A 26,005-nucleotide genomic window follows, 5' to 3' on the forward strand; every position below is an offset into this window, starting at 1 on the left:
AGGAAGCCCGTGAACACAATTGTGTTTTCCAGTAATTGTTATTCAAAGGCTCATGCTCCCCAATAACTGGATGCAAATGTCAGAGATTATAAACTCAGAATTAAACATTGTTCTTTGCTCAGTCTGAGATTAGAGCTCATCTCAGCATATATTGTGGACCATTCTGAGGACTATGTATTTATACACCAGTGTGGTGTAGTGGTTAAGAGCGGTAGTCACGTAATCTGGGAAACCGGGTTCGTGTCTCCGCTCCTCCACATGCAGCTGCTGGGTGACCTTGGGCCAGTCACACTTCTGTGAAGTCTCTCAGCCCCACTCACCTCATAGAGTGTTTGTTGTGGGGGAGGAAGGGAAAGGAGAATGTTAGCCGCTTTGAGACTCCTGAAGGGGGGTGAAAGGCGGGATATCAAATCCAAACTCTTCTTCTTCTTCTAAGTCATGTCTAAATAGTTAACCTTTGAATGCCTAGGTCATCTGAGCAGACTTTAAGGTGAGCTTTGAACATGCTAAATTAAATCTGAGACCTATAATATACCCCACAGAGTACAGATAATTAACCTTAGCAATATACTGGACACACTAAACAGCACAAGCTCATTGATTCAACTACCCTGGAGGGTATCCAAAGCTTTTCGTTAATCAGGGGTTTCTAAGAAGATAAGCATCGTTTCCATAAGGTTACCCTGACATGAAATCCCACTGCTTTCAAAAGAATTCATTTTCAAACTAAAACTACAGTATTTAGAAACACAGCACAAAACATTTAATGGTAAATTTCACTGTTTTAACGTTTTTGCTGTTTGCTGCCCCAGGCTCCTTTGGAAGGGGTGGATACAAATTTAATAAATGATAACAGGTAATAAAAAATGGAGGTCAGAAATGGAGGTCAGAATGGAGCAAACATTTGACGTTATGGCACAGGTGATATTAGGTATGGTAACCACCCTGGAAATGGCAATTGGACAGGCATATTATACATTTGGGGTATGTAGGTGTGTAGAGCTATACTTGCTCAATTGTAAGTCAGTATGATCCAGTTCATGTTCTACTCAGAAGAGTTCAGTAGGATTTATTTCCAAGCCAAGCATGCACAGGATTCCAACCTTAAAGGTAAAGGTACCCCTGCCCGTACGGGCCAGTCGTGTCCGACTCTGGGGTTGCGCGCCCATCTCGCTTAAGAGGCCGGGGGCCAGCGCTGTCCAAAGACACTTCCGGGTCACGTGGCCAGCGTGACAAGCTGCATCTGGCGAGCCAGCGCAGCACACGGAAACGCCATTTACCTTCCCGCTGGTAAGCGGTCCCTATTTATCCACTTGCACCCGGGGGTGCTTTTCAAACTGCTAGGTTGGCAGGCGCTGGGACCGAACGACGGGAGAGCACCCCGCCACGGGGATTCGAACCGCCGACCTGATGATCGGCAAGTCCTAGGCGCTGAGGTTTTACCCACAGCGCCACCCGCGTCCAACCTTAGCATGGCATTGTTGTGGCATAGCCTTTCCAGTTCTGGTGTAATGGGCAAAGTGATAGACTCAGCAAGGAGTTGCTGGTTCAAAACATTGCTGAGCCATGAAGCTGTCTAGCTGGCTGCAGCCTAATCTACCTCAACAGGGTTGTTGTGAGGATCAAATGGGAAAGCCTATTATTTGCCGAAGAGCGGGATTCAAATTGAATATCAAATAATTTTTTTAACAGATGCCTTTAAATAGACTGAAGCTGTTTTGTCTTAAATTTACAGCCACAGTGCAATCCATAGGCATGGAGTGTTATCAGTTGGATTTTCATTTTAAAATAACCCTTCTGAGACCCCTGGACTGATCTGTGCCAACAAGCGGATGTTTTAATGGCCTCAGCAGGCTAGTAATTTCTTTTCAGTCTAGCAATTTTTGCAATGGTAGCTAGAGGGGCCATGGAAAATTTGCATAGCCCAAGCCTCTCTGTCATCAAAGCAGATAAGCGCTCAAGACAAGGAGAGAGGAGGGGAAAGACAGTGGAATTAGAAACAATAATAATAGACAAAGGAGGTTTAATGGAAGGAGCGGTAGGTAACAACTTCAGGTCTTTGCCACAAGTAGCTAGTACAGCACAAACCTCATTCTTGAATCATCAGGAGGAGTCATTTCCAGGTCATGAGTAGGCCCATTCAAACCAATGACATGTAAGGAAATGCTCGGATTTTCTGTCCCAACCTAGAAGACAAAAGAAGACAGAATGATAAAAAAGTGTTTAAAAATGACTTATTCTTTTTGTAAGTTAGAAGGTATAAATGAGGATTTTAGTGCTGGACTTGGCAAACTTCAGAACCTAAGGATTAGAAAAACAGAGAGAATGCAGATGTAGCTCAGAAATGCCATGCTACCTATAGCTCTGAAATTGTTCCCCAGTGATTATTATATATTTTTTAAATACAAAGCCATTATGCTTGCTTCAGAAGGGAAAAATTCCCATGCAAAGTAGCCGGAGTGAAAAAAAACAGCTGACAAATAAAAGGTGAAACAGCCCTCTCACCACCCCAGCCCCTCTGCCCCTTCTGCTCAACTGGAAGCCACAGAATGGCTTTGCAGGGAAAACAATCTACGGACTATATATGGTCATGCAACTGGATCTCAAGTGATTAGAGCAGTGGTTAAAGATGCCTTGTATTTAATCACTAGGCAAGTGGTCATTGGTGAGCAGGAACCAGGGGCTGGTGAGGGCATGGAATCCCATGCAAGAAGTGAGCAGGCATATAAAGAGGGGATGGAATGCATAGAAACAAAGGTCACATTTGCACCACACATTTAAAGCACATTAAATGCACATTTAAGGCACATGAGTTCCCACAAAAGAATCCTGGGAACTGTAGCTCTGAAGGCTACAGTAGCTGTAGCTCTGTAAGCTACAGTTCCCAGGCTTCTTTGAGGAGAGCCATGTGCCATAAATATGGGGTGTGGACATGAGCTCATCACAGAAATATAGTGCTTTAACTTTTCTCCGGCAGCCCTCAGCAGGCTAGTAATTTCTTTTCATTCTAGTAATTTCTGAAGACTTGTTTACTAGGATGAATTAAAGTATTCCGTGTAAAGCTAATGGGCTTTTCTGGTTACGTTGCTACATATTCTTGTATTTTAACCAGGTGGAAGTAAAAAGATACAGGTGTTAAAGAGATCAAATCCATCCTACCTTTGGGTAATGATAGGTCTCCACTTTAGGGTAGAGGCTGCCTGTGAACATAGGTATTTCCATAGTGGGGACTCTGGAGTCATTGATAGTTGCATACGCTAATCTTGTGCCATCGGGGGACCACCAATGTGCAATATGGGTCTTCAGGATCTCCTCTACATAAATAAAAAAAAGGAGGAAAGAAGATCATGAGATCCAAAAAAATTGTTTGTGTGGGAACTTCAGGGTGGAGAGCTCTATGTGCACCACATCACAGGGAGGAAAATTATTTTGCAAGAGGTCATTTCTAAGGCTGCAATCCAATGGCCACTTATCTGAGAGTAAGCTCCACTGAACATAGTAGAAGTAAATATTAGGGCTGTGCACTGGATCCAGATGAATCCTGACTCAGTTTGGCCTGGGATTTGGCCAAATTGGGTTGAGGTTGCCCCAGATCATTGTGGGAAGGATTGGGTCCACCTGAAGGGAGGGGGGAGCCTGGCAGTAAGAAGAAGGCACAGAGGGAGACTCGTAGGAAGTCTGCATGCATCTCCTTCTTCCCCCCTTACAACTGCATGTTTAAACATTAATATTAGGGTTTAAAATCCCATGTGAATGGCAGGAGGAAAAGGAGAGGCACATCTTCTCTGGGTCCCTATATCAGATGGGGGGGGCTCATGCAAAACCCTACTAAATAAGCAAGTTTGATATAATCAGTCCTCCATCCTGGGATAATGCCTACGTAGTGTTAGCTTCTATTCTGCAAGAAAAACATTGGGCACGGAATATTTCATTGGCTCATTTTCATTTCATTCTTTGAATTTCTCTTTTAATTCCTTTTTTTGAAGCTTTTTATAATCAGGCACGGCTCAGCAATTAAATGCCTGATAGGAATACAACGAGAGGGCTGGCAAGTCCTTGACACTTCAGCATTAATCAGGAATTACTTTATTCTGCAAACATCTTTCTCAGATCTCTCAAGCTTAATGAAGCACTTCAAGAGACGATCATGTGAGATCCCAAAGCAGGCTTCTGGGGGACATTTTCACATGGGAATTTTACTGCTTAGATTTTTGTGGACACTGAAGCATGGTGGATCTTTATGAAAAGGGGACCCCTCGCGTGAGCAATTCCAGACGAATCATGTCACCCTGCAGAAATTACAAACGTAAAAAGGACCTGCCAAAATAGCAACATTGTGGAAGCATCTTTGTGACTGTACATATGTATGATCAGGACCGAACCAATATATTTCAGCACCTTAGGCAAACCACAAAATGGCTGCCTCCCCCTCCCCACCAAGGAAGAAAGGGTGAGTGAAGATCTACATAAGGAACAAGGAGGAGACTAAAGAGCTACATCAGGATCTGAGGCTGCTGTGGATCCTGCCGCCCGAGGCGACTGCCTCACCTTGCCTCATGGGTGTGCCGGCCCTGTGTATGATGAACTTTGCAGGCAACAGCCTGCTTAATCAAATGCATGCTCAGAAAATTGTGAATGGGTGTGTGTGTCTGCAGTACAGTGCAATATAAATCAAGTTAATAAGACCATGGGAACAGCCACTTGCCCATTTTGTAGTACTGTATTCAGAATGACCATATAATTTTACAGCAGGGAAGGACTGTAGTTCAATGGTGGAGCATCTGTTTTGCGTGCAGAAGGCCTCAGGTACAATCCCCAGCATTTCCAGGTGAGTCAGAACATTGGCCCATCTACTCTATTTTCCAGGTAATGGGATGGAGGACTAGATCTGCGACCTTATGAATTCAAAGCATCACCTGTGGACTGTGGACATGGTGCAGCACAGACCTAGATGCTATGCTGGTTTCAGTGGGAGACCTGTATGCAGAACTAGAATGTGACATCTTTCTTTCTACTACATGGCAGACCCTCATAGAGTGGTTTGCAATGATCCAGTCTTGAAGTTACCAGAGCACGGCGTACAGTGGCTATGTCAGCTCTGTACTAAAGGAGCAGGAACAGGAGAAGCAACTGGAACTGGATATAGGCATGTCTACTCACTACTGAACCCTTGGTGATAATGCTCGATCCAGGCCTGCTCTTACCAGGAGAGCACAACTTTGTCCAGAGCAAGTTGCCTGCCAGCCTCTTAAACCCAAGAGCTCAGAGCACACAACAGCTCTGTCTTGTTCAAACTCATTTCTTTTTATTCCGTCACCGCCTGCCTTCAAAAGTCCTACCTGCTTTGATGACTTACACATGGCACATTCTGAGCTTTGCTACCAATTTACAGACAGCCTAGCCCTTTTGTTAGTATTTTCCAGCTATTTGTCTCCCTCAGAACAGAGCGCAAAAACTTTATGCAGAATGCCCTATGAAACAAACCTGCAGCACAAAGATAAACTCCAAGGCACTCACAACATTCAATGAAGCAAAGAAAAACGCATTTCAGCTAAGATAAAGGTTGTGGATGGATCCTATCATTCAACCTGTAGGCTTGCATTTATGACATACTTTTCCCGTAAAAAAAAAAGCAAGCAAGCAAGCAATTAGCTTTTGAAACATCAAGGACATGCCTCTGAAGAACAGGGGCAATTGCAAAGTGACTGCAGAGAGTAAGAATAAGGAGACTGTTAAGTGCTCCACACCTTCAGGAAGTGGGGAAAGTTCAGGCTCATCCCTATAGTGTTTCATTTCTATTGAATGAAAGAAAGAGTACAGCAGATGGATGGTGCTTTTGTAATATCTGCTCTACCTACGAACGTGTCAGCAGAGGGCAGTGCAAGAAATAAAAGGCAGGCAGGAAACCACAGGGCTGCTTCAGACCACAAAACAGCAGGTTGGACTCCACCAGGCAGGCATCTTCCAGGCTGCTTCCAGTCCAGCTAACTCCAGCTTAAACCCTCTCAGCACTCTCTGCCTCTGTCGGTGTCCAAATTAAAAACTGGAACAACTACTAGCTGTCTATCACATTCACAAGGCTAGAGAGAAAGAGACCAGGAGACTAACGACAACGTTGCACCCAAAATCATTTAGTTACAGGTCCATTTATATTAATGGAGAAAGCCGAACTCATAACATCGTACTTGAGTCCTGAAACACATTTCCTGTTTGTGTCACTCTACCATAGGTCCTATACAAAAAACACAGCCCACAAGCAACGTTGCAGTGTCTGGGTTTGTGAGGCTATTGGCATGTCACACTGGTCCACATTTTGCATATGATTATTCATATGTTATATGTTTATATCAAACCGAATTTTAAAAACCCAAGCAAACAGAAATGTTTTACATATTTAAAAATGCATTTTGTCACAAATAGCATATTTAAAATATACATTTTAGCTTCATGCACACATTTATCCTAACAAAGAAATTTCACAGTGCATTTTGGCACATCTTTGAGTCAAGTTCTGCATTGTAAAATCCGGAAGAAATCTGAAGGACGATTACATTCTAAGGAAGATATTATTCCAGGAAATGCGAATTCACTTAAAACTGGAGATAGAATGACATTCTTCTCCAACCCTAGTCTGCATCGCTCTCTGTTCTGCCCTGTGTTTGTCTCACGCAGCGCTGTTTCCATTTGGCTGCAACTTGTCTACTGCCCCAAAACTACATTATTTGTCTCATTGTTTGCTGCGGCATAATTACGTAACTTATGTAATTAATTACATACATTACATTGCCATTACATTTCCCTCCATTCACTTCAGTGCAAATGGAATAAAATGTAATCAATTAAGTATCATTTGCATACTAAAAACAACAGGAAGAGCAAATACTGATTGTATTGACTTCCATTTTGGATAGAGGACAAATAAGCAAATGTCAGCAATTTCTGCTCCTGTTTTCTTTGGAATCCTCCGACATCCCTAGCCCAAGAAGGTTTTGTTGTACTGCCACAGAACCAGGCAGGAGTGCTTGAGAGGGACCAGTGACTCTAGTGTCCGGTTGCTTGTATTTGGTTGCCTAGCACCAAAATGCCTTAAGACGAGCTCAGAGCTTGACCATTTCATTAAATCTCCAAGAATGCAAGGCAATAGAATCCATACAGGCAGCTCCCCAGGGATTCCTGCAGTGAAACCACTTTGTGTTGAGTACAGGATGAAATTCCAATTTTTATTGGCAAGTCCAGTTGATTTCAATTTGTTGCCGTTACAACAAAATTAGCTATCCTTCCACATCAACACTGCTATTGGAGGGCGTGAGAGCCAGTGTGGTGTAGTGGTTAAGAGTGGTAGTCACGTAATCTGGGAAACCGGGTTCGTGTCTCTGCTCCTCCACATGCAGCTGCTGGGTGACCTTGGGCCAGTCACACTTCTGTGAAGTCTCTCAGCCCCACTCACCTCACAGAGTGTTTGTTGTGGGGGAGGAAGGGAAAGGAGAATGTTAGCCGCTTTGAGACACCTGAAGGGGAGTGAAAGGCGGGATATCAAATCCAAACTCTTCTTCTTCTTCTTCTTCTCTCATTACTACTGCTACTACATGCCAACTAATCGAACAAAGTGTTGATGTTTGCCTGGCTCAGTTATGTCGTGAGAGGAGTGAAACAGGGAAGGATCATTCCTCACCACTCAAAACTAAAAGTCAGGACAAAAACTCTGCAGATTCTACTGAAAATATCCTTATATACAAATGCAGCAACAAAATAAAAACAACTTCTGAAGAAAATGAGAACATGGAGGTGAATGCAACTTAGCTGCCAAAGAGCACTTTCAGTTGCCAGCTATTACAATAAGCCAGCTTCTAAACAACATAATAGCGTACAATATTCATTATAAGATGGAGAAAAAGGGCATAGCAGGCTACTGCAAATAAATACAGTAAACAGCCTGTTAGGAACAATACTCTCAGTTGCCAAACATGTAGTGGCAAATCTTTAATGGCAAAGTAACTGCTTCAGAGTAGAGCCAGGGTTCCAGGATTGTTCACATAACAACAAAAACAATTTTATTATCTGTACCCTGCCCATCTGACTGGGCTGCCCCAATCACTCTGGGCAGCTTCCAACAGAAAACATCAAACATTTAAAATTCCCCTACACAGGGCTGCCTTCAGATGTTTTCTAAAAGTTGTATACAGTGGTACCTTGGGTTACATACGCTTCAGGTTTCATACGCTTCAGGTTACAGACTCCGCTAACCCAGAAATAGTACCTCGGGTTAAGAACTTTGCTTCAGGATGAGAACAGAAATTGCATGGTGGCGGCGCGGCGGCAGCGGGAGGCCCCATTAGCTAAAGTGGTGCTTCAGGTTAAGAACAGTTTCAGGTTAAGAACGGACCTCCGGAACAAATTAAGTACTTAACCCGAGGTACCACTGTAGTTGTTTTTCTGTTTGACATTTGATGGGAGGGTGTTCCACAGGGCAGGTGCCACCACTGAAAAGTCCCTCTGCCTGGTCCCTTTGACCTCACTTCCCGCAATGAGAGAACTGTCAGGAGGCCTTGGAGCTGGACCTCAGTGTCCAGGCTGAATGATGGGGGTGGAGACGCTCCTTCAGGTATACAGGGCAGTTCAGGACATCTGTAACAGACTGTATACGGAAACTGAGAACACTATTTGCAATAGGCTATGCCATTTTTTACAGTGAAGGTTGCTCCATGAGTGGAAACGGGGCACTACCGCACCAATCTCAGTCCACCCTCTCCCAGCCGGAACCAGCCTGCCTTACAACCAGGACTTACAGCGAGACCTAGAGGTAGCAATGCCTATCAGTTTCCATCTCACTGTTGCCCCTTGCTCAGCAGGGAGGAAGATGAGGTTGGGCACAAAACTAGAATTATTTGGCTGGCTGGCTGTCATTGCCGTTGCTGCTATTGTTGACTTCCCTGCCTTCCACCCTTCCACCCACCAGCCACTGCTGCCGTCTTACAATGTCTCTTGAAATGTTGTGATGTTTAGAAGCTAGTTCATCTTGATTTTGGGCAACTGAAAGAATTGCTTGAGCAATCTCATCAATTAATTGGTTAAAATGGGCTGGGCAATAGCTTTTCTATGCCTCTGATTCTGAGACAGGATAGGAGGAGCCAGGATTGCATGCTGCAGAATGAGTAGCGTGCTCTAAGCTGAAGCAGGAGAGAACCAGAAGACGGAACAGAAAATGACTCTAAGGTCTGATAATGAAACAGCATGACTGTGAAGAGGTTAGCTTGACATTTGCAGCCCACTCTTTCCTTCTGCTCGAGTAAATAAAGAGTTGTGCTGTCTATGATGCTATGTTTGTCTTATTTTCAATTCGGGGTGGGGGGAGGACATAATGGCTTCTGCAAAAGAAAATCCTGACCCATTGTCTGTCAAAACCATCAGCAAGGATGTGGACAAAAACAATCTAATGGATATTATGCATGGACTTGCAAAGAATGTTTGACCATTAGTTCCTCTCTAATCTTAATAGTTGCAGCAGAATACACCGGCACTCCATGGAGATTAGCAATTGGTTAAACAACAGGGGAGAAGTAAACACGGTTCTCATAATGGAGGGAAGTAAGCAGTGAGCCCCCCCAATCAATAATCTGGAAGTAATGCCTGCAAATGAGACCAAATTATTTAAAGATGGCAAAAACCCAGATGGACTGCAGCCTGCTTGGAGTTTATTTTCCCCAGCGTCCTTAGTAATGTAGCATCATCCACAAACATGGACTCATCACTGCTGGAAAATTGTGGAAATGGGCAATGAAATGGCACCTGAGATTATTTTGGTCTGTCTGGCCACTGTTGTAGTCAGAAAAACTGTTACTTAATGGATGCGTGGGCTGATATAGCCGGGCGCTTACCAAGCACTCCTATATTTTGCATGAAAAAGGACTTGGGTTCAGTCCCTGGTACCTCAAGTTAAAGGGTTATCTGGCAGCAGGATAAGGAAAGACCTTGGAGAACCGTGGTTACGAAAGGGGATTAGAGCAATTTGTGGAGGATTATCAATGGCTGCTACTCATAGTAGCTACATATTACCAGCAGGATCACAGGCCTCTGGATACCACTTCCTGGAGAACAGCAGCAGGATAAGACTGCTGTGCTCATGTCCATCTTGTGGGCTTTCCAAAGACATCAGGTTGGCTTAGAATGGCTGGACTAGATTGGCTTGATCCAGCAGGTCTCTTCTTATGTTCACAGCCAAACATCTGATTAAGCATAAGGCAACTTCATAAGTTTGTTGAACAGCTGCAGATATGCAATGCCATGGTGTGTCACTCAAGACTTGCAGATAAATCTGCAACCAGTGCAAACGCTGGTAAGTATTTGCAAACTTTGCATTGTTGTTATTTTAAAACAATGCTTAATTTCCTCTGAGGGTACAAATATTTTTGTTGAGGGCTTTTCTTTAACAGTCGACTTATCTCACCACCAAGCGGCAGCAATCAGAAAACTTGAAATGAGAGAGCTTAATTGGATGGTGAAGTAAATGCCAAATGAGTTTTAAGACTGCATGCTGGCAAAAGGGGGAAAAAGAAAAGAAAAAGAGCATTCAGGGTTTTGCACATTTGGACTGATGTAAAGTTTTCCATTTCCCTGGTTGCTCCTTTAGAACTGCAGGATGGGACTGCTGTGTTTGGTAACACGGTTCAATGGAGAATAATGCAAGAAATACATGCTCTATATAGGAACATAAAGAGCATGATAATATATCAGTATTTACTTATGCATAAAGACAGCCTGCTTAAGTACTCAGGTAAGCTACTGCAGCTGTATTAAAAATCATTTTGGTCTAACATGAATGTTCAGCTTTGTACATAGATATCAGTGCATGAAACCTCCAGATTATTCATTGAGCGGGGGGTGGGGGGCTCACAAAATGACAGAATCAATAAGAAATAAGTCAGCAGATAATGTTAAAAAAGAGTGGGAATGCTTCAGTAATTACTTGATAAAACAAGGTTCCACCTCTAAGATTTGGTTGTGTTTGGAATAATTCCGTACATAGAGACACATCGCTCTCTCATACCAAGATGAGGAGAAAATATTAAATACGGGGGGGGGGGATTAAATCAAAATGAACCGTTATGAGGTAGATGGAAGTCCACAACAATTAAAACATGCAAAGAGATTCAATCCATATGGAAAGATATCCTATATGAGAAATACTACTATAGGACTGAATCACATTGAATAGTATTGAATGGAAGAATCTTATATTGTTTTTGTCATTGTCTTTATTTTGTCTTTTTTCTGTTTGTTTCTTTTTTATATGTAGAGATGTGGTCTAAACAACAGAGCCTAGGGCTTGCCGATCAGAAGGTCGGCAGTTTGAATCCCCCTGACGGGGTGAGCTCCTGTTGCTCGGTCCCTGCTCCTGCTAACCTAGCAGTTCAAAAGCACAAAGTGCAAGTAGATAAATAGGTACCACTCCGGCGGGAAGGTAAATGGCATTTCCGTGCGCTGCTCTGATTCACCAGAAGCAGCTTAGTCATGCTGGCCACAGGACCTGGAAGCTGTCTGCGGACAAAACGCCAGCTCCCTCGGCCAGTAAAGCAAGATGAGCCCAGAGTCGTCCACGACTGGACTTAACGGTCAGGGGTCCCTTTACCTTTATTTAAGGTTATTAAGGCTGATATTATTTGATTTGTGTACTGGTTATTAATGCATGTGTCTGTTATCTATGTATTTATCTGTATACCTGAAATAAAAAATAACACAAAAAAGCTGTCAAGTGCTTTAAAAATGTAAAAAAGGTGAGAGAATCTGTGTGCCAGTTCGTAATGTACATCTGTACCGTAGGGATAGCTATACAGGGATGGTTGTAAGGTTAAGAGAAGGCAGTCATCTTCTGTTTCAACTTTTAAATACCTACTGAAAGCTTTTCTATTCTGCCAGGCCTGTTCCAGCAATTAAGATTTTAACTTTTTAAATTTTTTTAACTGGTTTTAATTTTTTGGTATCTGATTTTAACTTTTTAATATGTCCGTTACTATTTGGTTTTATGTTCTTTTGTTGCCTGGCTACTTCAGGACCCCAGCCAGTGAAGCATATAGGGTTGGCTCGTGGGGCTGAAGGCAAGGAACTGGCTGCTTGGGCAGCCATCTGGAAGCACAAAAGAGGAGCCCAATGGGGTGGTTTGTTTTAGCCCAGATGACTTGCTCTTCCATGCCGCCTTCAACTCTCTTAAAAATTCTGCCTGACACCAGCCCATATCCCACAGCTTACTCCTAGCAAAGCGGGCAGTAGGTTAATTCCAGAAGGCACATAGCCCAGTGACAGAGTCTTTGTTTTGCATGCAAAACGACCAAGGTTCAATCCCTGGCATCTCCAGACAGACTGTGCTGGGACTGTCCTCTTGCTTGAATCCCTGAGGAGATGCTGCCAGTCAGTGCAGGCAAGGCTGATCTGGATGGCCACAATGGTCTGACTCAGCATACAGCAGCTTCCTACCTTCCCACCGTGGAAATAACAAGAGGCTTGAAATCCAGCATATGTTCAAGCTCACTGGTGCTCTGTTTATTTCACTGGGGCTTAAGCATATTTAGCAATTCACTGAATTGCTGCTGCAGCTGCTTACAAGCAACCTGTATTCCTTTCTACCCTAGGGGCAGGGTGCACGCGCGCATATATACAAACCATTCTCTGCTGGTTTGCTGTTATGTTCAAAAAGCACTGCAGCAAAGGAATCAACTTGCTAGTTTACTTTTTCTTTTTTGGTCCCTTTGCAATAATATCCAAATCTGTTTGTTGTTGCAAAAATCTGTTTTCAAAATTCCTGTTTTTGAAATGATTATGTGCAACGAAGCCCATAAAACCTTGTTAAATCTTGTAAAACTGAAAAAGCAAAGTTGCCTGGCTCAGATGTAATGGGAACCTGCAGGGACTCACACAGGAGGTTAGTTTGCCAAAGCTACACCTGGGACCCTGATATTATTTGTTTGCATTAGCGGTACTTTTCCAAGGGAATCTGCTTCCAGAGTGGTCAATCCCTCTTCCCAGGGAACTCTGGGAATTGTAGCTCTGTGAGAGGAGTAGGGGTCCCCCAACAACTCTCAGCACCCTTAACATACTATGTAGGGTTCCCAGGATTCTTGGGGGCAAACCAGGACAATTAAAGCTATTAAGGTGTGGGTGTGACTATTGCAGCAGGACTAATAGTAGCCAAATCAAAGTATGCTGTAATAAAGTGAAATCACTAGATCGTGCACCTTTTGACTTCCCCCCCTTTCAACATCCTAATTAAAAAACAAAGCTCATGTATAAAACAGAAATTGAAAAAAAGAGAACGGATAAACTCCTAACAGCTTCATTCCAACCCTCAAAAGAGTGCCAAAGTAAAAAGATCTAACTAAGGCTGCTTCTGAAAGCTGCTTCTGTTTGGTATGTCCCCAAGGGAAGGAGTAATCTGTATGTTCATGGATGGAATAATCAACAGCATTTCTCCATCGATCTGAGATGTTGTGATTGCCACAGAGGGGATGGCACTCAGGAAGAATGGCAGTCCGCTGGAAAGCCCAGAGTTGGCATAGCACAGTGGGTAGGAGACAGGGCTACAATATGGTGTGGTGCTTAGAGTGTTGGACTAGGACATGGGAGACCAGGGTTCAAATCCTCGCTCAGCCATGATGCTTGCTAGGTGGCCTTGGGCCAGCCACAGATTTTCAGACTAACCTACTTCACAGGGTTGTTGTGAGGCTAAAACAGAGAAGCAGAACCACGTACGCCACCTTGACCTTGAACAAACCAGGGAGTCCCTGCTTTGTGTCTTGCCTCTGCCATGAATGGACTAGTGGCTGTATGTAAGCCATTCTCTCTTTGCCTCAGCCTTCCCAACACCATTTGCAATGTGGGGGGAAAATACTGACTGACAATAATGGTGGTATGATATGATATGATATGATATGATATATATCAGGTTAAAAGAGAGAGAACCATTTCATATGAAGCTGTCATACTGATACAGACTACCCAGCCAGGTTCAGTTGTGTTGCTGCAAGGACAACAAATAATAATGTGCATGAAGCCCTTTGAACTCTTGAAAGCACTATGCAAATGCTAGGTATTATTATTAGATAAGTTGGGCTGAAAATGTTTTGGGCTCTTTATCCAAATTCTAGCATATTGAACAGTCCCTGGGATAGCCAATTAGTGATGTGATAAGTGCTAGACTACCTGCTAGGGACGCAGGTGGCGCTGTGGGTAAAAGCTCAGCGCCTAGGGCTTGCCGATCGAAAGGTCGGCGGTTCGAATCCCTGCGGCGGGGTCCGCTCCCGCTGCTCGGTCCCAGCGCCTGCCAACCTAGCAGTTCGAAAGCACCCCCGGGTGCAAGTAGATAAATAGGGACCGCTTACAAGCGGGAAGGTAAACGGCGTTTCCGTGTGCGGCTCTGGCTCGCCAGAGCAGCGATGTCACGCTGGCCACGTGACCCGGAAGTGTCTTCAGACAGCGCTGGCCCCCGGCCTCTTGAGTGAGATGGGCGCACAACCCTAGAGTCTGGCAAGACTGGCCCGTACGGGCAGGGGTACCTTTACCTTTACCTTTTACCAGTATAAGAGGCAGACGGCAGGGCACAGGCGAGCTTTCCATCAGCTAAGTTGAGAAGATCAGAGGCAGTGAACTTACATCTCAGTTGTGCCACAGGTCTGGAGATAGAGACCTGTCACATGATGGAATGCTCTGATGCTATGTGCACTGAAAAGATCCCTGCACAGGGAAAACCAGCATGTCAGGAAGAAGGCCAGGAGAAGCAGGGAACCTTCTGCTCGACATCTTGTTTTCTATGTGTAGGATTTTATTTCATTTTATTTTTGAGAGAGGGGAGCAGACAATCAAAACAATTGCCTGCAACCTGAAGTGATGTGGTCCAGACCGGGGGGGGGGCAGTGAAAACATGGGTGGGGCTCCTGCACTTTTAATAATTGTATAGAAGAGGGGGTTTCAGTGGGTGCCATGCTTTAAGACTGGGCCACATATACATCAACAACAACAACCAAAACCATGCCATAGCCACAATAAATTATTTTTCAAAACAGTGAAAGTTAATCACAACAAAAATAGCAGGAGATAGAGCTTTCCATTCAAGAAAGAATATAAAATGCTTTGGGTGATTAGGAGAACTCTATGGTGGTTGTTTTTTCCTTATTCTGCTCAGCTTTTGAATGAAATAAAACTGAATAGAACTGTTGATACTATTTTTAGCTGTGGCCGTCCTTACACTTTTTGATGTGCTTTTTACACCATAATTGTAAGTATCTTTTTTTTTTTTGTATTTCAGCATGTGGTGAGTTGCTTTGAAAGGAGTAATCCTAAAGAGGCATCCTATAAATAAAGAAGTAAAAATAGGTTAAGGAAATAACCTCCCCCATAAAAACAAAAATAAATGCATGTGTTTCTTGCTCACCTTGCTTCTCTCCAAGGAATTGTTCAATTCAAGAGAAGAAATGGTTTGAAATTAAAATTAGATTTCCCTATCCCCCAGCCATCTCCTGCAAATAGGGTTGCCCCAAACACAGATCAGAAGCAAGCCCTGGAACTTGGCTTGCAGTAACAATCATTTTTAATTAGAGCCATATTATTTGGATTTACACTGCTCTCACATAATTAGAGGATATTATTCTCAGCTGGAACCTTTTCAAAGAAAAGCACGGTGCAGAAATTATCTTACCACAAGATGGTGCTATGATTTTTAGAATGATCTGGATTAAAGTAGGAAATAAGAGTTGTATATATTGTGGTTGATCATTTACTGACACGAATTGCTCAAATTACCAGCAGAATTGTGTGGGATCTCCACCTTCCTTAATAGTGGGAGAGGGCCACTGCGTATCTGTTATAGACAATCAAATACATGAGTGTTGAATGTATGGGCATGTTTAGACTCTCATAATCTGAGCAGCGAACCCAATGCGGAAATAAATTCCCTGCACTAAGTTCAGGTGTTCCTTCTCTCCTGGATTGGTTTGCGGTAGGGCAAGGAGGCCACACAACTGTGTCCCACGTCTCTTTCACCTAAACAAATTTTAAGCCCCCAACTGAATAAACTACAAAAATAGTTATACAGATACAAAGCCAACAGGAGTGTGGGGGCTTTCTAGTTTATGGAACTGTATGTCATACACATGACTAAGATACGGTTTGGCTTAGTGGTACGTTTGTATTTGGCTTGCTGGAAAGAAATCGTGGGTGTGTCTTTGGTGCAATGAACTCTTAACTTCAACGGGTTTGTTCCTCTGAGGCCATGGTGGCTGACTAGAGAAGCTAAGAGGCAGAGAGATTAGTGGATGAGGACTTCAGCAATGTGCTGCTCCTAGGATAATAGCTCCTAGGAAGGCTTCACACTGAGGAAAAGGGAAACGATTCCTTAGAAAGGACCCATTCCTTGGTGGATGAGCAGTTATCCTCTCATGCTGATGATTCTTCAACACGGAGTTGAGGGATCCTCATAGTGGGTTATCCGATCATTAGGAACATAGAGAGCTGGGCTCCACTTGGATGGGAATGGATCCAGACTGTTAAAATTTTATAAACAAGGTGGCAGAGCAACTTTTAAATTGAATGTGGGGAAAAGCCAACAGGAGCTAAAGAGGCTTCCGTTCAGAACAATGTCCTCTCACCCAGGAGATGAAAAAACTGGTGAAAAATTAGCTGGGGGAGGCAGAGAATTAGGCAGTTTAAGTGTGGGAGCACATAATAGCAATTGAGAGAGGCCAAGGCACCATAAGCTAAAATGTAAGTGCCATAGACACTTGGAGAGGGACTGATGTCACAGGGGCCAAGGAGATGTGTATGAGAAGCCTGCAAGCAGGACCTGAGTGCAACAGCACTCTCCCAACTTCTGGTTTCCAGCAACTGATATACAGAGGCATATTGCCTGTGACAGTGAAGGATACACATCAAGCATAGGCAAACTCGGCCCTCCCGATGTTTTGGGACTACAACTCCCATCACCCCTGACCACTGGTCCTGTTAGCTAGGGGTGATAGGAGTTTTAGTCGCAAAAACATCTGGAGGGCCAAGTTTGCCTATGCCTGATACAGATCATAGCCATCATGGCTAGTACCCAGTGATAGCTTGATCCTTCACTAATTTCTCCAGTTCTCATTTAAGGCCATCCAAGTCGGCAATCCTCACTGTATCTTGCGGGAGTAATTTCCACTGTAATTATGCACCGGCTCAACTCACATACAGCACTTTGCCAAACCATTGCTTAGCATGAATGTGCAAACATGCAAACTTCTGGAGAAGACGTCTTTTTACCAGTGTGCAGGATGATGGCAAAGGACGCTCTCATATATCTGTTCATTTTGATCATCCTATCAAACGGTAAAATGCCCACATTCTATTTTTTTCTTTTTATTAATTTCATTCAGCTGAAGTCATGCAAAAGTCTACAATTTGGGGTTAGAGGAAGGAAGGAAACCCGCCAACATATATATATAGGGCTGCCATAGGTTTGTATTTCCCCAGACATTACTGGGATTTCAAAAGTGGAACTGCCATTCGGGCATGGGGGGGGGATTTCTGAAAGGCGGCACTTTGTGTTGGATCTTAGGCAAGTCAATCAAAAATTTCCTTTTTGGGGGGTGTCTTTGTAAAAGGAAGCTCAGCAACTTTGGAGTGTCCTGGTTTTTACTCCTTGAAATCTGGCAACTCTAATATATACCACTCATTGTGTCAACACGCTACAGAACACAGAAAACCCAAGAGGGAGATTTGTCTCAAGGAGAAAGCAAACCCTAACTTTCTTTCTAAAGAAACAAACAAAAATATTTTGCTTTGAAACCTAAAGGCAGCCTCTGGAGCTTGTAAAATGAGTTAAGACTAGATTGCTGATTGGTTTTGCTCATTATATGCCCTCCCCCGCTTTCTTACAGGCTTCTAAATATGGTATCATTGAAGTTATTTTGATGGGGTGGGTGGAAAAAGCTTAAGTCTTACCACAAGGTGGCATGTAACATTCAGAAATATGTGCTCAAGAATGATAAAGCCTTCAGAATATAGCCCATGAAACCATGGTGATGGAGAGGGGAGCTCTGTCACTGCTACTCCAGAAGAAAATTCGCTCTGCAAAAAATAGGGTATGAGAATCCAGGGCATCTCCATTCATTTGCTGGAAGGCATATTGAACATTGGTTTCCAACCTGCATATACCATTTGTTCCAAAATAGCACAACAGGGAATAAACAGTTCCACGGTTGTATCTAATGGTGCATACTCAAAATCACTTAATGCAGATTAGTTACCCTTTAATGCTTTTCAATCACTCGGTCATACTCTTAGCAAAGGCAGGAAAAGGGTGAATTTGCGTCCACTTTTTCAGTGCATGCTTATGGGTCGAGGAACCACTTAATTGCATTAGTGATTGTGAATATTGAATCTGGATGTCGGTACCTGTTTCAGATTGATTAATGCAGAGCACACAGATTACGTCTTGTGCAAGTGAAGTCAAACTGCAATGACAGGAACATTATTATTAGTAGTAGTAGTCATCATAATAAAAAGAGTGCCTTTGAGTGTGCACAAAATGTTTTTGCTCTCATCACTGAACAGAACCTATTCAGACAGAGGGAACTTGGACAGAAGGCACGATTTGCACTCTGCGCCTCTCATTTTGGTAATGTAGCAAGGCCACCTGCTTGCCTCAACTTATGCATGTAGACAAGCTCATATGTTCTTAAATGCGCTCTTAAGCCTCTTGTTCTCATTATTGCTAATCGCCATAGATTTGCCAGCATTTTCTAATGAGCAAAGCCCCCAATATTTCAAATGACAAGTGAAGGACTATTGAGCCTTTAAGAGGAGACTGTTCTGGCTTTCAGTAATATGAAACATCAGCTGCTATAAACTTAATGAAGTCTGTGTGTTCAATGACTACTGTTTTTCATGCAGCTGAATGGTGCTTAAAAACCCAGCAGGGACAGATTGTAGCTGCAATATTACTTAAAATTCTCCAAGCAAATGATGCATGCTTACCACCATGGGGAATAATGGAAAAGCGTCTGTTTGTTCCTCCTGACCTGCCATCATGACTCTTACTCATGAAAGGAATGAGCACTGAAGATGGTGGGCTGAACCTTTGCAAATGCGGACTGACAGGGCTGACTTCATTAGTGACACGGCCTGAATCTGCACCTGAGTCCCATTGATATCGATGGGATGTAAACGTCTAACATTTCTTGGATTATGCTAAGCAGGCGCTAGGGAGCAGAGTGATCTGTTTCTCTACGGGCATCTTGCTTTTAGTTCTATGCTGAGATGCCAAGGGCAGCACTGGGAAATGCACTCAATGAGTCTGGTGGCCAAATTTGGCTTGTGGGACGTGACTGCAGTCCACAGTCCACAGTATATGCTGTATTGATTAGAGGTTTGGCCTGGGAATAGCTGAGTTTGAATCCCATTCGGGTCAGTTGCCATCTCTCACCTACATCTACCTAGAATCATAGGACTGTAGAGTTGGAAGAGACCCAACCCAACAATCTCCTCTTAAAGGCTCAATAGTAGGAATCACAGGGTTGTTGTGAAGATTAAGGCAGAAGAAGGGCCATTTTAATTTACCATATTGGCCTGAATATAAGCCTCATTCCCCCCCCCCAAATTCCGACCGTGAAAAGTTAAAGTGCGGCTTAAATTCGCGACCTTACAAAAATTGGCTTTTACAATATCGCTGCTGAAACAGACATACGGTAAAACGGAACAGGTGTGAGTGCCTGCAGAATTTTAATGGAGTGGCTTATATTCGGGTATTGTCTTTTTTTCCTCCCCCCCCCCTTGAATTTCAAAGGTGTAGCTTATATTCGGATGCAGCTTATATTCAGGCCAATACGGTAGTTTGATTTGATTTTTGTCATACTCTTAGCTCCGTGGAAGGTCGTGATATAAAAGTAAATAAATAAGTACAGATTACAGGGCATTAGGTTTCATCAGATTTAAAAATGATAGTGCTGGAGCTGGCTTAGTCAAGAATTTAACCACTTCCTTTAGAGCATGTGGCACAGAAAGGAGTGGGGCATGAACTGGGCATCTGAAGATGCGCTCAGCTTTTGGGGGCGACAAAATTCTTCTTGGACTAAACCACTTCAGACTGTCAATGGGCAATCTTATCACAGAATGCTTTTCCATATATAAGCTCGCACCTGCACACCAGCATCCAGATGTCAGGGAGAAGGGGTCAACCACAGCCTTCCCTCTGTAAAGCTCAGTTCCTATGCATGCTGTAAGTGCTTCTCAGAGGTGCATTTGAACCCCACCTTTAATAATAATAATAATAATAATAATAATAATAATAATAATAAAATTTTTTATTTATATCCCGCCCTCCCCAGCCGAAGCCGGGCTCAGGGCGGCTAACAACAATCAAATAATCAAACAGTCAAATAGTCACACTATCTAAAAATATTTCATTATAAAAAATAACTAAATCAAATTGATGGCAACCAATTAAGCAAAATTCTGTGCAGGTTGCCAGAGGAGGGAGTTAGGCTGCGCCCTGACCAAAGGCCTGGCGGAACAACTCTGTCTTGCAGGCCCTGCGGAAAGATGTCAGGTCCCGCAGGGCCCTAGTCTCTTGTGACAGAGCATTCCACCAGATTGGAGCCGCAGCTGAGAAGGCCCTGGCTCTAGTTGAGGCCAGCCTAACCTCTCTGAGGCCTGGGACCTTGAGGGTGTTATTATTTGCAGACCGTAGGTTTCTCTGTGGGGCATACCAGGAGAGGCGGTCCCGTAGGTACGAGGGTCCTAGGCCGTATAGGGCTTTAAAGGTTAAAACCAGCACCTTAAACCTGATCCTGTACTCCACTGGGAGCCAGTGCAGCTGGTATAGTACCGGATGAATGTGATCTCGCAGCAAAGTCCCCATAAGGAGTCTCGCCGCGGCATTCTGCACCCGCTGGAGTTTCTGGGTCAGTCTCAAGGGCAGCCCCACGTAGAGCGAGTTACAATAATCCAGTCTGGAGGTGACCGTCGCATGGATCACAGTGGCTAGGTCAGGGCGAGAGAGATAAGGGGCCAACTGCTTAGCTTGGTGGAGATGAAAAAATGCCGCCTTTGTTATAGCTGTAATCTGCGCCTCCATAGAGAGGGAGGTATCGAAGATTACACCCAAACTCTTAACGGACGGTGCTGGCACTAATTGCACCCCCGCAAGAGATGGGAGTTGCCCCCTCGATCCCATATCGTCCCGCCCCAGCCAGAGGACCTCTGTCTTCGAAGGATTTAACTTCAACCGGCTCCCACGTAACCATCCAGCCACAGCTTCCAGACATCTGGTCAGTGTGTCTGGGGCCGAGTCAGGATGGCCATCCATCAACAGATAGAGTTGGGTGTCATCAGCATACTGATGGCAACCCAGCCCAAAACTCCGGACAAGCTGGGCGAGGGGGCGCATAAAGATGTTAAAAAGCATCGGGGAGAGAAGGTCTGCAGCTGAAGCGGTACCCACCAGAAAACAGTTTTGCCATCATATACGCTGTTTGTGTTGATCAGGTCTCAATCAGATGTGGAGCTCTTTGATGTGTGTGTGTGTGTGTGCGCGCGCACCTACCTAGCATTTTAAAATTTACAATGGAAGCTGGCATTTGGAATGACTGAAATCAAAGGAAGCTTAGCTCTTTACTTCAGTGGGATGTGCATTAATCCCCAAAGACACAGGAAGCAAGATCATCAAAAGTCTTGGCTGTCCCCAAATTTAAAATTGCACACTTAGATCTTTTTCCCAGGCTGCTGTATGAATACTTCATATGACAGTACACTAAATATAGATAGTAAAAAAAGAAAAAGCATCCCGTCTGTTTCCTTTACTAAAATACATAAAAGATGCTGCTTGAAACTAAAGCTATTTGACTTGACAAACACAGCAAAGGATCAGGCAACTAACAGAGCAGTGGGAAATTCTAAATATTCACTTTAATATTTCACACTAAGCGGGCTTGATTATTAGCATGGAGACCACATGAAATGTGGGACAAGCCTCCTGAATCTTTAAGAACAGATGTGTAGAAATGCAAACTTCAGAAGGTGCAAGCTTGTTTTGCAGAGGTGAGAAAACCATTAGGTGCTTGAATTCTGTGTGCTGACATTGCTGAACTACAACTCCCAGAATCCCTCACCATTGGCTGGCTGGAGCTGATGGGAGCTGGAATCAAAGGACATTTGGAGGGTCACGAGTCCCCCAGCCATGCATGGGTGGGTTAGGAACACTGTTGCCCTTTGCATCTTGTCACCTTGATTACGAATTTCCTTATTGCATTATTTTCTAACAATTCAGGGACAGGGCCGGCCTTATGTGGCCATAATACTGCACAGTTCTGACACATTCAACAACCAGAACAGTGAGATTCTGGCCTCTTCCACCAGATGTCACTGCGAAGTTGCAATATCAAATAATGATAATGTGAGGCGCAGAAACAGATAAGGATTAAGAGGTTACGGAAAAGCCATTGCTTTGCTATGGTAATCTCTCTTTGTTCCTACCCTCTGGTTCCATACCCTAAGAGCAAAAATGACACAGTAATGATGCTTGAGACACAACCTGGTGCAAAGGGCAGCAAAGGACAAAGAACTGATTGCACACTGTTGGTACAAACACCTGTTTTGCGTAAGATATTTAAATGATAGATACTCTGGTGCTTACGCAGCCTCAAGCAGTGGTGCATTCTGTGCTGCCTTTTTGCATAAACACCATGGAAGGAGATATCTGTGGGGCATCATTTCAGCATTTCAGCCTGCATTTTCATCCAGCCAAGCTATAACTGATGCTGCTACTGATTTTATGATATTTGCATTTCAGTGCCAGATCCTAAGTAAGTCACAAGGTCTCTTGAACTAGCTCTATTATTTTTAACCGAGCAACAGGTTACAAAAAGAATAACGAAAATTCATCTCTTTGTGTTTTGGCTCTTTTGCAGGTTCCTACCTTGATTTATCTGGAAGGCTTCTTAGTTTTCTGAAGTAAAGAGTTTTTAGCTGTTGGAACCCTTATGTTAAAGACTTCTAATAGTAAACATTGTTAACAGAAGCAAGCTAAAGGTGCGGGCCTCAACATATAAAACATCTCAGTCATTCACATTCTTGTTCTTTTTAGGTCATCCAGTGAATGCAATTAATGGCTTTTTGGACATTTGTTTCCTTTGCATTGAAATGAATGAAAGTTACATACATTACTTAAATAGTTACTTTAAACAGCAGATGGATAACATAGCATTTGGTAGAAACTGAACTCCAGCAGAATGGAAACAGCATGACTGTGATGGACACATGCTGGAACGGAAATTGCTGCTTTCTTACATCCCCAATCAAAGAATTGGCATCTCTACGAAAGGCACATCTTGCCAACAGCTAGGTCTGAGTGGCTATTGGGAGATGGAAGCTTAAGGTAAAATTAGTGCTAACAACAGGATTTTTTAGGTCAGGTACAAAATCTGTAACCACACTTAGGTTGTGGATATTTTGGGACTTGCTTTAATCTGAATGAGGCTCATAAAGTTGCATTTTGCTTAATAAATGGGGTTGCAAGTAGTACAGATAATTGTATATCTCCTCAATTATTGTTCTGGGCAAAATTGCTTGTTTTGCAACTACAAACAACCGGTACCCACATTTTTTAAAAAATAAGGATGCACAAGGAACATTGCACAAAGACTGCCTGGGTGGTTGAACATTAGACACCAACCTCTGATCCCTTTGCATCTGAGTGGGCCTGGGTTGTACTGCCAAATTCAGTGCAGGATGAGTTTTCTGTGGTTTTTATTCTTGAACAGAGTTTTTTTTAAAAAGGGGGGTAACTTCCCATATTGCAGCCATGATCGCCCCCAGCTCTCACTATCCTGCAGCTGTACTTGGTATTTCCCCATGGGCACTCACACACTGGCAAAAAAGGAGGTGAATGCAATCACCAAGAAAAGAAATAAAGGATGGAAGAGGATACAGATCTGCATAAAATTTACATGGATATGGAACCCCTTGAATCTCACACTGCTTGGAGATGCAGTGCAAAAATCTATAGCCACCCTTTGCACACCCTGCAGTCTGCATTACTACCACAAAACCTCTCTTGAAGGTCAGCAAACTTTTGTCTCTCTCCCTTGCACCAATACCAAGCTGGAGGCCTGAAGTATCTGCCAACCAGGTTGTGCTTCTAATTTAAATGATTTCTCCAGTGCATTGCAAACAAACAAACATCTGGCGCTGACTCTGCAGGTGGTTATAGACCTTTGCTCTCCCCTCTTTGGAAGTTGCTTTGGTTTTTGTGCTAAAAACTCAAAGGATGCTGCTGCGAAAACAGAAGTTAGATCAGACTGTACAGATGCAATACTAATGTTTATTTTAGCTTCAAAAACCAGGCTTAATCTATCCTTTCATGTTATGTCTCAGCTTGCAAACCTTCCAGCTAAATTCACTAAGTAGATTATGCTACTACATCAGTGCTGATTGATTTGAATATATTTTTGTTCCTCCATACCATCAGGAGTCAACAGTTCAGCATAATACCTTGAAGAAAGTTTACCCAATGGCGGATTTACAAAAGCAAAAAAAGATTAGTCTGAATACCAACGAACTCCTGCATTTTAAACAGAAAAACTCCTTAAATCCGCTTCCGGATTTACGAAAGAAATGGGAGGTGGGTGGGTGGAAGGGAGATAGTCTGATTAATACCAGAACGTGTTTTCTTTACTGTGACAAAAGCACTTGTGCTCCAAGAAAGATGAAAAACCAACTTCCGTCTATTTGAGGTTTGCCATCTGTCTCAGTGCCTTGCTGTGTCACCAAGGTGGTAATGCTGGGACCATAATCTGCAAATTTTAATATGCATATGCAAAGCAACCTTGCCCGGAAAAGAAAGCTGGGATCTTGCAAGCATATATTTACCACCTGCCCCTGCAAAAAAAGGAGCTTGACTTTGCTTTTGAAGGTGGAAGCTTGAAAAATAATCTTTGCATTCTACGTGGGAGAAAAGCATAAAGTGGATCATGAACCATGGCAAACAGCCACGTTTGGCTGGTTGCAAGCACTTGGTCTGCTAGCGTAAGGCGATGCAAACTGTCTCCAGGAACAACAAGAACACAAAGGGGGACAGGAAGGGCGCCTCGGAGGGTGCTGTTGCTGCTGTCTACTTCATCTCAGGATAGTCATTGATGATATGGCACTGCAATGCTGGCACAGACGGGGAGAAGGTTGAGCATATGTTCGCAACCCACCTCGCCACAGCCACTTGCTAAAGCGATAGCAGGGTAAAAGAGTAAAAACACAAGAGTGCAAATTCACAGGGACTGCCAGATCAAGAGGGCAAAAGTAAGGAAGGCAATAAGAGGACTGCTAGCTTCAGGGGAGCTGAGGAATGGCAAATCACTGCAGGGTTTGTGGCACACGGTCACATCCGCTGCCCACATTTAAAGAACTCCTAAAGCACTTTAGCAGTTGTGGCTTCTGCCCAAAAATCCTGGGAACTGTAATCAAGGGAGCTGAGAGTTGTTAGGGAAACCCTCACAGAGCTATAATTCCCAGCATACATGCCAAACTACAGCTCCCAGGATTTTGGGCAGGGGGCAGGGGGGAGGGAAAGCCATGACTGACATAAGAGTGCATTAAATGTAGGCTGTGAGTATGATATTTGATGCCATATTTCCCCATCACATGAATAAATATCTCCTTTCATGCATCACGGGGTCCCCACATGCAACGTTCCAGCTTCCATTCTACACATAAAGACATGCGCCTCTTCAGTGGTAATGCTCATTTGCACTCACCCCATTTTAACCACAAATACAAACTTCCAAACTGGACCTCCTGTTTCCAGCTCCAGCTGGCTGGGAGCCCTGAGTGACTACACCGACCCACTTTGTTCCCCATCTTTGGTGCTTCCCTGCTGCTAAGTTCTCTGCTCTCACTTTGTGATCTCAGCCAATGGAGGGCGAGCATAACGATGTCGTGATGCTATTTAGCCAATCAGATTTAGTTACCTAGTTTCATCACTGAGGGCCCTGGAAGCAGATGC

At 43.7% G+C, this 26,005-nt stretch overlaps 1 protein-coding gene across 6 annotated transcripts in view; it reads right to left on the bottom strand.

Moving 5' to 3' along the window:
• Positions 1-26,005, bottom strand: part of DPP6 (dipeptidyl peptidase like 6) — a 506,040-nt gene that overhangs the window by 45,376 nt on the left and 434,659 nt on the right. For all 6 annotated transcript variants that reach the window (XM_082192256.1, XM_082192258.1, XM_082192255.1 and 3 more), the window contains exons 9-10: positions 3,160-3,314; positions 2,089-2,186 (exon numbers count right to left, since the gene is read on the bottom strand). In XM_082192256.1, coding sequence (XP_082048382.1) covers positions 2,089-2,186; positions 3,160-3,314 — 253 coding nt within the window. The remainder of the gene's footprint in view (positions 1-2,088; positions 2,187-3,159; positions 3,315-26,005) is intronic.

Source organism: Podarcis vaucheri (genome assembly GCF_965113315.1).
Source record: "Podarcis vaucheri genome assembly, chromosome: 12".
NCBI classification, from domain to species: Eukaryota; Metazoa; Chordata; class Lepidosauria; order Squamata; family Lacertidae; genus Podarcis; species Podarcis vaucheri.